Source organism: Hydractinia symbiolongicarpus, chromosome 5 (assembly GCF_029227915.1).
Source record: "Hydractinia symbiolongicarpus strain clone_291-10 chromosome 5, HSymV2.1, whole genome shotgun sequence".
Lineage (NCBI taxonomy): Eukaryota > Metazoa > Cnidaria > Hydrozoa > Anthoathecata > Hydractiniidae > Hydractinia > Hydractinia symbiolongicarpus.
In genome coordinates this window covers 23,982,055-23,995,233 of record NC_079879.1, presented here as the reverse complement: position 1 = coordinate 23,995,233, position 13,179 = coordinate 23,982,055, and the positions used below count along the sequence as shown (strand labels likewise).

The following is a 13,179-nucleotide window of genomic DNA, read 5'->3' as shown; positions in this document are numbered from 1 at the left end:
CATAGTGCCCACAGTCTATTGTTTTATCTGATCATCGTGTACAAGTCTCTGCAGCGAGGTGCTCACTCACTAGAACCTAAAAAAGCCTGGGGACCAAGTTGCGCGCACAGTTTTTTTTGAGTAGCTCATGAGGTCGCCATAAAGTAATAGCCGCATTCATGTAAAACCAGCGTCATAGTGTGCCGATATTTCCTAGCAACAACCCGCCATGTTTAAAATAAAAACAACAGTGGCCAAAACCTACAAATCGCAGTGCCCAAGGTGCACGAATCGCACTAAGTTGGTAGGAAAACTTGTCATCTTAGCATTTATATTGTTGCTAATTGAGTGAAACTTGTCTTGAATCTGTGCGTAACTCTTTCTTTTCTATCTAACGGATTTTTAGTTAATTAGATTGTTCGTTTGGAGTTCTGAAGGAGAGAGAATTATATAGTCCTACTACAACTTATAGACCGTATCACCTCTTGTTAGGCAAAACTTTATAGACCAAATAGGCTTACATATAAGTGAATATTTATCATAGCACATCGGTATTTCATTCTCAACAGAGAATGCTTCCCCTCAATCAAACCTCTGATCATGAATGCATGCGTGTAAGTCATATTGAAGAAGAATTTGTTCATCACTAACATACTGCCAAGCAGTGAGCGGGACTCGATCCGCTGTCCCCAGAACTTGGAGCCACAGACGAACCCACTACACTACGTGCGGTAATATGTTAGTGATGAACTCAGATATTTTAACCGGATGGTGTGTATACATATATATAGGTGAATATTTATCATAGCACATCCGTATTTCATTCTCAACAGAGAATGCTTACCAAATAGGCTGTTGGTAACATAATTAGGCCTGCTCCTCGAAAACCCTTTTAAGGAAGAATAGCAATTATTTTTACAATATGTATTTGTGATCATATGATTTAAAATTAGTTGTGCAGTGGTTATAATTGCTAACTTCCTGCACTTTGTACAGCAGGTGACTGTGGTTTGATTTTCATTCGTGTCGATTCAATATAACCAAGTTTCATTGTGATGCATTTTGTTTATAATCCTCAGACCTCTTATGCAAATCGACAGGCAAAATAAAATGCAATCTGACAAGTCAATTCCAGACCTTATTTTTAGGTAGCTAGCTAGCTAGCTAGCTAGAGGCATCTTTCAATCGTGAAATGCATGTAGTTTAGATTTACAACATATATCTTTTAAAAGATGCTAGTAGCCACAGTACAGAAGTTTTTAACCATAATTTGACTTTCTTTAACTAAGGTCTGCATGTTTTTGCCTTTTAAATTTTCTGATTTTTCCTGCAAATGCGCAAGAATCCTGTAAAAATGTAAACATTGAAACTTCTATATGGGCGAGTGAATGTTCCTAATAGTCCCGGGTTAACCCCAGCCATATGAGGGTCGTTCGGGGAGATAGCAACCTTTGTGGGCTATTGTTTTGGAAGTTGTCTGTTAGATCACGAGGGAGCTGGCTTGCAGAAAATGCCAATACATAAGGGTGAGCTTGGTTGATTTGTTAATAAAATTCACGCTTTTTGCAAATAACTCTAATTTGCCTAAATACATTAGTAAGGCTAGCCATGTAAAATATGCACATGTATCTTTTTGTCTTTCCTATCTCTGATAGCTTCGCAGGCAACCAAGTTATTGAAAAAAAGAAAGTAGCTTAATTAGTTTATGTGTCACATTGGGCCAGGGGAATATTATTCCACAATTTCTTGTCCACTGCCCTAAAGTTTGTTATTTTAAAAATATAAATTTGTGAAAAATTTGTGAGCTAATTGTCAGTCATTCTCAATGGGGGGAGGGGTGTCCACTGGGTTGGTGTAAGTGATGCTGGGGAATTAATTTTAATTCTATGCAAAATTTGAGATTTGTCTAGCTTAGTTTGTAGTTAAAGCACTTACAATATTCTTTAGACAATTTTTGCAGGTTCTATACCCTTCAGGTCAATGTCTAATCATATAGAAATTACAGAGTACCCTGTAGATTAAATGGAAGTAAAAACCATGCTGAATAGCTGTATATATAGCTATATTGTGAAAGTTTTTGAACTTCTGTTAATTTTCAACCATTCCTTTGAATATTATTAAGAATTAACTAAAACAATTTTCTTTAATTACTTTGTTTGATTTAAAGAAGTCAGAAGGAAATGGTAGGATGAATGTCTTATTTGGTATGGATTAAGTTGTTCTGCAAAGAGCATTCACCGAACCAAATCAAACTCATTATCTTATAATTAGCAGCATGAGCGGCTAATTATATTGTATATACATATTGTTTTATTATACTGTATAAAATAACTATTCTATTACAGGCTAATTATTGTTGTTTTTTCTAACTACCTGGATCCGGCAGAATGCGTTGGGTTATTTTACATGCGCCTTTTTATGTTGATACTATTTGCTGTTGTGGTTATTATGTAGGGTTTAAAGCACTGCTCAAAAAATGTATAGGATCATATATAACTTAGACAAATTGTTGCAAAGATACTTAGATGTGCGAAGACGTCATCAACCTGTCGGTTGAGGAAATTTGACCAATTTTATTCACATAGTAAAAAATAAGTGACCTCGCAACCTTGTTTCCGTGTTATTTGCCTTAAGGCGATAATACACGATCCAATTAATCAAATTCGATTTGTCAAGACTATATTGAGCATTAAATTAAAATTAAAACTTACCAGGTGACAAGGTGATGTTACAAAATCCAATTAGTCGAATTCGATTATCAAAATTATATTGAGCATTAAAATAAAATTAAAACTTGACAGGTGGTCCATGAAAACAGGTTTTTGATATTTTCCTTTCGATAAAATGTCTTTAGAGAGCGAAGACAGAGTTGAACTCCATGCTGTTGCAGTAGTTATTACAACAACTAAAAATTAAAAAAAATATTAGAAACGGAGTGTGTTATTTGTTACTAAATGAATTTTGGTTAGAGCAAGAAGATTATTTTAAATTTCTTTGGATGTCTTCTGTTAACCCTATTTGGTCGGGGGGGGGGGGGGGAATCCGCCCCCCCCTGACGGTTTTTTTTAATAACTCCTGATTGCTTTCTTATATGGCTATGATACTTACTGAGTTTTAACATTTATCTATTAGACACCTTTATGCTAAATTTTTAGGTCCCATACCTTTCAGAGGCTTTGATATTGGCCATTACTCGAAACTACCCCTAAAATCTCTATGAAATCCTTATAATGGGGAAAATATAATAACACCTGTTAGGATTATCCTTAGAACTTGAAACTTGCAACACAACTTTGTTTCATCAAGAAGAATCATTTTGAATAATTTTGACATGTGACTAATCCGATTTCCCGATTTTGTCGGATTTTACCTGAAAGTCGGAAAAAAAGGGATTTTCGGACAATTTTTGGCAATTTTTTATTCGATCCATGTGAAAACCGGAAGATATGTTAAAAAATTTTTATTTAGCTTTCAGAAACTTCAAACAGAATGTAAAAATTCGTTCTAGAACAAAAGTAATTATATTTTAAGTAGATAGTGGCATTTTTAACAATTTTCAAGCTTCTGATGACGTCACAGAAAATATGCTGACGCAAGCAAAAATTTATTGCCGCCATTTTGTTCCTTTTTTGACGTACTATAAGTGTGCCAAGTTTGATTCAATTTGAACAATCCTATGAAAAGTTATTGAGGGGGGGAATCCCCCCGGTCATAGTATGTTCAAAAAACCCCGGACCGAATAGGGTTAATAAGCTCCAGAGCGCTTCTTCCAACATCTATTCACTGATAAAAATCTTGTTAAATTCTTTTTTTTAATTTTTTTTGAAGACATGTTGATGTTTTTAAACGTCTTCTGTTCATGTTTTTTTAGAAACTCACATTTTTCTGAACGCACATTTGATGCACAGATTTTAAGCATTTTGATTGGTTAAAAACCTTTCAATTAATTGAAAAAGTTAAACCAGTCCGACATTTAAAAATAGAATTCAACAAGTCTGAACATGCAGAAAGCATACAATTTTTACATAATACACAATGCAATTTGTCAAATTCGACTAATGGAATTCGATTAATCGAATCTTGCCTCACTGCTGTTAAAGTTATACACCAGGTTATGGAGTGTGATGATCATTATATGATCACACACCATGTTTCATCTTCTACTAGTTTTACTGACAGCCATGACTGAAAAAGTCAGGAATGTCATGAAAATAAGGAGTTACTATTGGGTTGACTGCATGTAGTGTTTATACTGTACACATGTTTATTTTAGATCTTATAAATAATACAGAATGGCTGCTGTTCTGCAACAAAAAAGAGATGGATCTGCCACATACACCTTTTCTAGTCGTCCAAGGGCAATACAACAAAGAAAAAAATATCGAGATCCTCTTGAACAGTAAGTTTATACTTCTTTTTATGTTCTCTGTTACTAAGACACACAATTTCTTCTGTAGTAAAGGTATAAACACAAAGAAATTGGAAAAATCTGATTTCCGAAATCGTGTTGTTTTTTTTAGAATTTTATATAGTGAAGAAAATAATAATTGATTCAATTGTAGGATTTTATTAATTGCTTTTACTTTAAACCAAAATACAATATCAAGTGTAAAGAGTTTCACTGGAGCAAAATTTTATAATGATCTTCCAATCAAGGTTAGAGGCGAAAGTGATGATGTCCATATTTTTTATGAATATTTAAATAAACTATTTATTTAGGTTTTTCAAGCTTGCAATTCGATTTTCTTAATATTGGATTTTTTTCACTTCATTTTTTCAGTTATTCAATGTTTGAGTTTTTTGAGTTTCAATTTTTTGTGCTGTCCTGTTAGTTCCTTTGAGTTTTTTTACAACTTGGTCACATTTTTGTCTTTTGTCCTTGTGTCTAAAGTTTTTGCTTTCACACACGCACATACATCTATAGAGGACGCATATTGATAGCAGTCATTTGTGTGAATAACTGAATTGTTTATCTTTTTTAAAGATTTTCTAATAGTAATAATAATAATAATGAATTCATTTGTAATCAACCTACATGTTTTTTTTAATTTGTAGGGAGCCACAAACTCAAATGTATGGGAACATTATGTACGATAGAAGAATAGTTCGTGGAAATACGTATGCTCAAAATATTCTGCCTGCAGTAAGTAACCAGACCTAGTTGATAAAATTGACAACAATGTAGATTAACGCCAATCAGGGGACCAAGCCCACTATCTATTATATACACTAAAATATACAAAGCATATATGAATTAACACTAGTCACAATCTCTGTCTTTCTTGTGCACACTATGGTGGCTGGTCCGTGAAGCGGTGGAGAAATAAACAAAACAAAGAATAGGAAAATCCAAAACATAAGATGAAACATCCAGAGATGAAAATGTCCACAGTGGAAGATAAGCGTTTATCAATTCTCATCTATCATTGTTTCTCGCTGTTTTAAGAACACAAAATCTTCAGAATAAAACCAATATCGATAATCAAACAATAAGCATCTGTGCTATAACAGTTTTGAATCAACTTCAACCAACAAAAGTCATTAGATCCACTGTTCAATTAACTTGCCCTTCTGCAGTGTTTGAATGAGTTGACCACATTGAGCTCCACGTTTTGTGAGACAATTGGCAAGTTGATAAGATCCTGGGCACCATTTTACACTTCTAATTTCACCCCTACTTAATAATTCTTTGATAGTTCTGATGTCAATACGTAGTCTTCGATCATCAACCATTTTTGTCGAGTTAATGGCTTCAATAACACTTTTGTTGTCTACAATTGCATCAATAGGAAAAGCTTGCACCACCATTGATGCTGTCTGTTGTCCAAATATTTCAAGCAACATGTTTTGATGAAAAATAGCATCTTCCAATCCCTCCTGAAGACTTAAGGCTTCAGCTGCAATGGTTGATCGAACAATACCTTTGATCTTATTAGCTTGCCAAGACAATACACAGCAGTGATTGTTTGCATCAGCAAGAAAGACAATATGCCCACCCATGCTGGATACACCATCACTGAGATTTGCATGTGATGCATCTGAAAAAACAATAATACGCCATGTTTTTATCTCTGCAAGAAATGGGTAAAATATTGTGCATGATCCTTGCTTCAGCTTGCGTATGTTTTTAGTCGCTCGAATAAGATCGTGAACACATGGATTCTTAAATTTTGTGCTTAAATTCACCACATCATATGCCAGATCAGGTCGTGTTCCTTGGGCAACCCAGTTGAGACGTCCAACAATTGAACGTAGTTGGGTATATTCAGTGTTGGTTAGTTCTTCTTTCTTTTGCGACAATCGCTGCGAAGATATACATGGATTTTCAATGTTATCCACATATTGATTCTGCTGTAACATTATTCCAGACTCAATTTGCTCTATTTCAAAACCAACATAACTGAAGACGTTTTCTTCGAACTTACCAACAATGAAACGTTCCTTCAAACGGTCGGTCACACACTCTTGAAAAACACTGGAACCAGCATGCAGAAAATCATCAACATGGCAAGCGAAAATACCATGTAATTCACCATCCTTCTCAAAATAGAATAATGCAGGATCCAATTTGGATTGATGGCATTCAGACCGCAACAACTCTTCATGTACACTGTCATAAAACTGCCTTGCAGCATCATTCAAACCATACAGACAGTGATTTAATTTCCAGACAAAACCATCAGCAGTATCTGCTTCTGTTGGTGACTTTACATAGACTGTTCTAGCTAATTTCTTCCCTTGCAAAAATGCTGATTTTATGTCAGTGGCCTGCATCTTCCATTTCTTCATATTAGTTACAACAAAGAATATTCGTAAACCACTCTTGCTAACAGTTGGAGAGTCTGTTGGTGCTGAACAATTCTCTTCATACCCTCTGGCAACTAATCGAGCTCGCACTGCATCACCTTTCATCCATAAAACCCATGTTGTCGATATCGTCTCCTGGTGTTTGTTTGGCACTTCCTCGTATGTTCGAAAAGATTTGAGTTTAAGCAACTCTTCTTGCTTTGCCACAAGACAATCAGCATTGTTGTGATCTTCTTTCGGTACCAAAACTATGTTGACATGTTCATGTGCCATTGTTTTGACACTATCATTCTGTGCAGAATTAGGAACATCATTCTTCTGTGTAGAATCAACATGAAAATCCCATTGAAAACCTTTCAAATTCACAGATGTTGAAGTTCCTGTATCAACATCTTTGACGTTGAACCAATCTTTGTGTTTTCCTGAGGATTTACCTGCACGGCCAAGCACTCTCACTTTTGAGACAACACTATCTCCAACGTGCTGTATTGTCAAGACATCGTTCTTTTTGGGATAGCGTTTTACATCCATGTCACTCCTGCTAGAAACTGCCTCTTTGTCAAATGCTGGCACGGGATTCACAGGGCCAGTATGTTCCTGTGGCACTGTATTGCTGAATTCTTCTGAAAAAGCATGCCTGTCATTGATGGCTTTTTCCTTAGGATGAACAAATTCATCACCTCGACTTTTTATTTCAATATTCTCCTTGGTGTTTGTCATTGAATAATTCGTTTTGATGAGACGATTGGGAGATACACGCACAAAAACTGAGCCATGTCGAACAAATATAACTTTTCCATCTTGGAAAATCAATTTCGCTGGTCCAAGCCAACGGTCATGTCCCTCTCTCTTGTAATAGACGTTGTCACCATGTTCAAACGTCTCTTCGGATGATCGAATCTTGGTTCGTAGTGCACGTCTAATTCTTTCTGAAGCTTCTGATTGAATAAAACTTTTTCTTGCTTCATGGAGTGCATTAATATGTTGAGCAAGTATTGCACTTGACGTTGCACACTAGTTGATAACTGCTGAAACCATGCCACATCTGTAAAGCGTTTCTTGCCATTGTAGCCCAAGCAAGTAAAACTTCAACAGGGGTCTTTGGGCACTGGTCAATCATTTTGAGAAGCATAGAATCTGTAACTGCATGGACTCTTTCACAGAGGCCATTTTGAAAAGGGCTCTCCGCAGCTGTTGTACATACTTGAACGTTAAGAATACTTGCAACATCCCTAGATTCTTCAGATGTAAATTCGCCTCCATTATCTGTCAGCATGACTTGCATTACTCCATACCCTGCACCAACCCAATGAAGCATTATAGTATCAATAACATCACTGGGCTTTTTTCTTGGTATAAACTTCGAAACTGTCAACCTAGACCACATATCAATGATATGTAGGATCCAACGACCACTCCAACTCTTGAGGTCTATTGCTACTTTTTCATTAATTTCAGCTGCCATTGGCAAGCAAACAGCAGGTCGAGGTGGAGTTTTTTTGTGTGTTTTGCATAATTCGCATTTTTCTTCTATCATTTTGAGCACATCCATATATTCACTTCTCCAAATCTGGGCATCCTTCAATAATGAGACTAATTTCATTCTTGGTGGATGAGCAAATTGACGATGGAGCTTCAGCAACTTCTGATACAAATGCTCATCATCTAAACTGGATAACTGCACTGCAAATATTTCACTAACTGAGAATTCTAAACCATTTATTGGTAGGCAATAGTGACCAGAACTGGTATGGTTCAAAACGACGGTCTTCCCAAAGATCTCAGCAGAATCATTCTCAAGATTCAATTTGATTTTCGCCTTTTTCATTGCTTTCAAAGATAGCAATAACGGGATATCAGAAGTAACAACATCGGTATGAATGGTTATCTTCTTACCGGCAAGAGTTGCAGGAATATCAAAAGCTCCTTGTGATTTCAAAATCTCTCCACCTCCAAATCTAAACATTCGATCACTGTGTTGTCTCTGCAGACTAAGCTTTTCACTTTTATTCAGGGATTGAATGTAGTCATCAAGCCATTTTTCTCCACAAACGGTGCTTGAACATGCACAATCTAACACAACACATTTAACAGCTTCATCACCAAGCAGTTGCACTTCTTGTTTAATACCTCCGGTGAAAAGACATTCATTCTCTACAACAGCTGCTTTGGTCAAGTTTTCCCAACTGTGTGGACAATCAGCAATTAAATGTCGATACGATCCACATGATATGCAGGTTAGAACTCTACCTGCCGCATTCTTTGGATTCATTGCTCTTTCCGTTGTTGTTCTGTTATGGTTGCCAAATGAATTTCCTCGTCCTTGTACTCTTCCTCTTCCTCGGCCTCCTTGGGAAAAGTATTGACCAGTTCTTTTGCCTCTTCCATAGCTATCACTAGCATTTCTACGAACAAATCCAGCAGCTAGTAAAGCATCTTCGTTTTCAGCTAAGTATGCAGCACTTAACTGAATGGCAGTTCCTTTTCTATCAGCTTCGACTTGATCCCCTTGAAATTTTTTCAAAGATGCTTGTGCTTGCTCATATAAAGTCTCTTTTTTATCATAATTCATACCAGTAAGAACCAATAAACGTTCATCCCTAGTAATGTTAGCATTTTTCAAAAGTTTAAAAGCTAATATTTCTGAAGGCAATTTCATCTTTTGTTTCAACAATTTCTTGTACTTGTGATCAAATTTTGAAATGTAGTCTGCTATTGATTGTCCTTGTTCACGCCGATATTCTTCAAAATCATCAAACTTATCCCACATATCTGCTAAATCATCCTTTTTAAGCTTTGTATCAAGAAACGCTAACAATGTATCCAGACCAGTGTCTGTCTTTAAGTCATCTATACTTAGTTCATCAAAAACTTTCTCTCGAATACCCTGTTCACTATCTTCAGGTAACGACAAGGCAATCGCAATACCTTGTTTCGACTTCGCTAAGTCTGTAATTTCACGCCAAGTTTCTAGCTCTACACGATAACGCTCATAATTTTTCTCTTTAAACTCTGGAGGTTTGATCTTCACCGACATGGTGATTACCCTCTGCTACCATTGATAAAAATTGACAACAATGTAGATTAACGCCAATCAGGGGACCAAGCCCACTATCTATTATATACACTAAAATATACAAAGCATATATGAATTAACACTAGTCACAAACTGTATTTTGTGCCATGGCATTAATAATTTGCCTTTTGATGGGACCAAGTAAAGTGAATTGATCTTTTGTGTGCTAGCTTTGAAAAAAAAATGAAATGTGTAAGCATTGCGTAAATTAAAAACATCCAAGGTGTTAATTTTATATTGTTTCACTAAGAAATGGAAGTAGATGCTGCTCCTTGAGATGTACACTAAACAGAACCAAAATGTTAAATACATACCATAAACAGGGAAAAATTAACATCAGTTCAAACAAGCAATTAAATATAAAATATTGGTAAATTTATTAAAAAGAGATTGACTAAGTTTTTTTTAATGATAGAATAAAATTTTGTGTAAAATAGAAAATGCAATGCTTCATTAAATCAACAAATATGCTCAAATAAGCTTAATGCACATGGTCAACTTTGCTTGACCTAATAGGCTAAAATATTTATTCGGAACATGTTAAAATTAAAGGTTGTTATTTTAGACTGCACAACCAGATCCAATTGAACTTCAAAAACAACAAGAAATTAAGCGAAGGGCCATTGCAAGAAAGCATGCAAAGCAACAATTCAAACCTAGAACTCCTGAACCTGTTGAAGGACGAAAGCATATTGATGTACAAACAGAGTTATATTTAGAAGAACTTACTGATAGAGTTGAGGAAGCAGATATCTGGACACAAACAGATGCTTTTTTAGATCGCCCTCCAACACCTTTATATATACCTGCAAAAACAGGAATTGATGCAGCAACTCAAATTTTAGAAGGAGAGGTGTGTTTTTACTTTCTTGCCCCGTTAAAATTTATATAAAGTTTTATTTATATCTTGAGGAGGATTTTACGACACGACTTGATGATAGTTTGTTTATTGCATGACATGTCATTCTTTATTAAACTATTGACCAATCTATAAGCAATAGGACAAATTAAATAGCAAATAATCATTTGTATTGGTATTTTTTAACTGGTTTGCATTGTGTAAATAGTCTAATCTATTTAAAGAATATAAACCAGTCAAACAATTTTGTTAGTAAAAAATGGTGAATGCCGAAGATTTTTGCCCAAACATTTCTATTTTTTGAAATAAAAAGGATTTAACACTTTGTTTTCAAATAGCCCATTTATAGTATAATAAGCAAGGTATTATGAAATTAAAGAATATTCTCTTGAATTTTACTTTTAGCTTTTTGATTTTGACATCGAAGTAAAACCAATCTTGGAGGTGTTGGTTGGAAAAACTGTTGAGCAGTCATTGCTAGAAGTAATGGAAGAAGAGGAGCTGTCTAACCTTAGAGCTCAGCAGCGCCGCTTTGAGGAATTGCGCAACGCAGAGCTTGTTGAAACCCAGAGGTTAGAAGAGCAAGAGAGACGTCACAGAGAAGAAAAAGAACGAAGAATGAGGCAACAACTGGAAGTACTTAAGAAAGAAAAAGAAACAACAAGTAAAATTGCAGCGAGAGCATTTGCACAGGTGAATATACATTTTTAAACCTTTCATTAACATTTTCATTACTATTAATTACTGTAATTTTATATTATGTTCTCCATTAGAGCTATCTTGAAGATTTGGTACCATCTGTATTTGGAACTCTACATGACCATGGTTATTTCTATGATCCAGTGGAAAGGGGTTAGTGTTTTTATGTCTTTTTTTTTTGTTATTTAATTTCTTATTTTTGTAAACTTTTCTGTGTTGGCATATTGTGAACAGATCGCTTTATAATGCTTGTTTGTTATAGTGCATATTTTTTTTATGTAGATGTTGAAACAAGTTTTATGCCATGGTTGATGGAAGAAGTGACAATTGAGTTAAATAAAAGCCGTGTGGCTAGAGCAGTCCTTGATAGTAAGTCCTTATTGGGAAAATCCTTCTCGCTGATTATGTTACATAAGTCTGCTGGGTCTAAAAAGACTCTCACAAAAATAAGTTACAAGAGTTTATAAAACTGAAATTATTGTAATGCAATGAACATTAGATTCAGTCATAAATTTTTATGTAGTTATTGCCTGCATGTATTTTGTCAACATTTTTTTATTGCAGAAGTGTCTGCCATATATTAATTTTTGACTGCAATCATATATTTTATTAATTTGGTTTGTATTAAATTAAACCACTTTAAAACAAAAAAATGCCAAAAAATAATTGGTTACAATCCTTTATTTTCCCTTTGAATACAAAAACTTATTGCATATTGTTGTTATTTATTTAATAAATGTTAATTTCCAACTATATTTTTTTGCAGGTATCATCCGTGACACAGTATGCGAAAGACATAATGTATACTCAAACTTGGATACAGAATTGGAACAAAAGATTCTTGCTGCAATTAAGGCAGCTACTCAAGCCGTTAAATTACCAACACCACCTGCCACTGCTGAAGAGGAAGCTAAAGAGACTGTTAGTAGTCCAGAAAAAGATAGTCAATTAAATCAACCAGAAGAAAATTCAGAAGAGAACACTGAAAAAGAAGCTGAAGGTGTAGAAAATGAAACTGAACAGACTGTTACTGACCGGCAAGAGGATAATAATGAATCTAGTCAGCCAAAAGAACCTCCTAGTGATGAGGTCACTGAACAACCTTATGTAGAGGAAGAATCCTAAATTTAATTTATTCTGTATTTTACATGCTGTAGATTTTGTATATCTAAGATTTCTATTCAAATTTTAAAAACATGCTTTTTATTACCTCAAAAGTGATCTATAGCATGGCGACATCCATTTCTAGCGAATGTTATGTTAATTCTTCTAAATCGAAATCGTGGAAAATTTATCTGCGTATAAGAAAATAGTATTTCTGTGTGAATGTCACATCTCATCAAATAACATATCACTGTTATCTATTCTTGTAATTATCTTGTAAATATTGACTGATTTATTAAAGACTAATATATTTAATGTCTCCTAAAACGCTTCATAATGCAACCAATTTTCTATGAAGCTAAGGTTAAGTCTATGCATGTGCGTGTTTAGGTACATGGAATTGCTTTAGTAAGTTTTTTTTTTTGTTTTTTTGTTCTTCAAAAGTTTTGACATCAGTTTTTAGTACTGAGAAATTGATGTTTTTAGCATACAATGCAGGGAGTAAATTTAGTGTGTGTAACAAATAAACTGACTGAATACAAAATCATATTTTAATTTAGTTTTATTGATACCGAAGCTATCAACTTAAAGCTATCAACTACAATTTTTATAGCATTCCAGATTATTTTTTTGCAAACTTAGGATACTTTTCGTT

General features: G+C 34.7%; 1 protein-coding gene across 1 annotated transcript; it reads left to right on the top strand.

Annotated features, from left to right (window-relative positions):
* The first annotated feature begins 205 nt into the window (after positions 1 to 205).
* LOC130645532 (radial spoke head protein 3 homolog B-like) lies at positions 206 to 12,615 on the top strand. The gene is made up of 8 exons (XM_057451550.1): positions 206 to 347; positions 4,253 to 4,378; positions 5,035 to 5,122; positions 10,428 to 10,715; positions 11,127 to 11,414; positions 11,495 to 11,573; positions 11,703 to 11,789; positions 12,187 to 12,615. The coding sequence occupies exons 2-8, from the start codon at positions 4,272 to 4,274 to the stop codon at positions 12,543 to 12,545; spliced, it is 1,296 nt and encodes a 431-aa protein (XP_057307533.1). The 5' UTR covers positions 206 to 347; positions 4,253 to 4,271; the 3' UTR covers positions 12,546 to 12,615.
* The last annotated feature ends 564 nt before the right edge of the window (positions 12,616 to 13,179 follow it).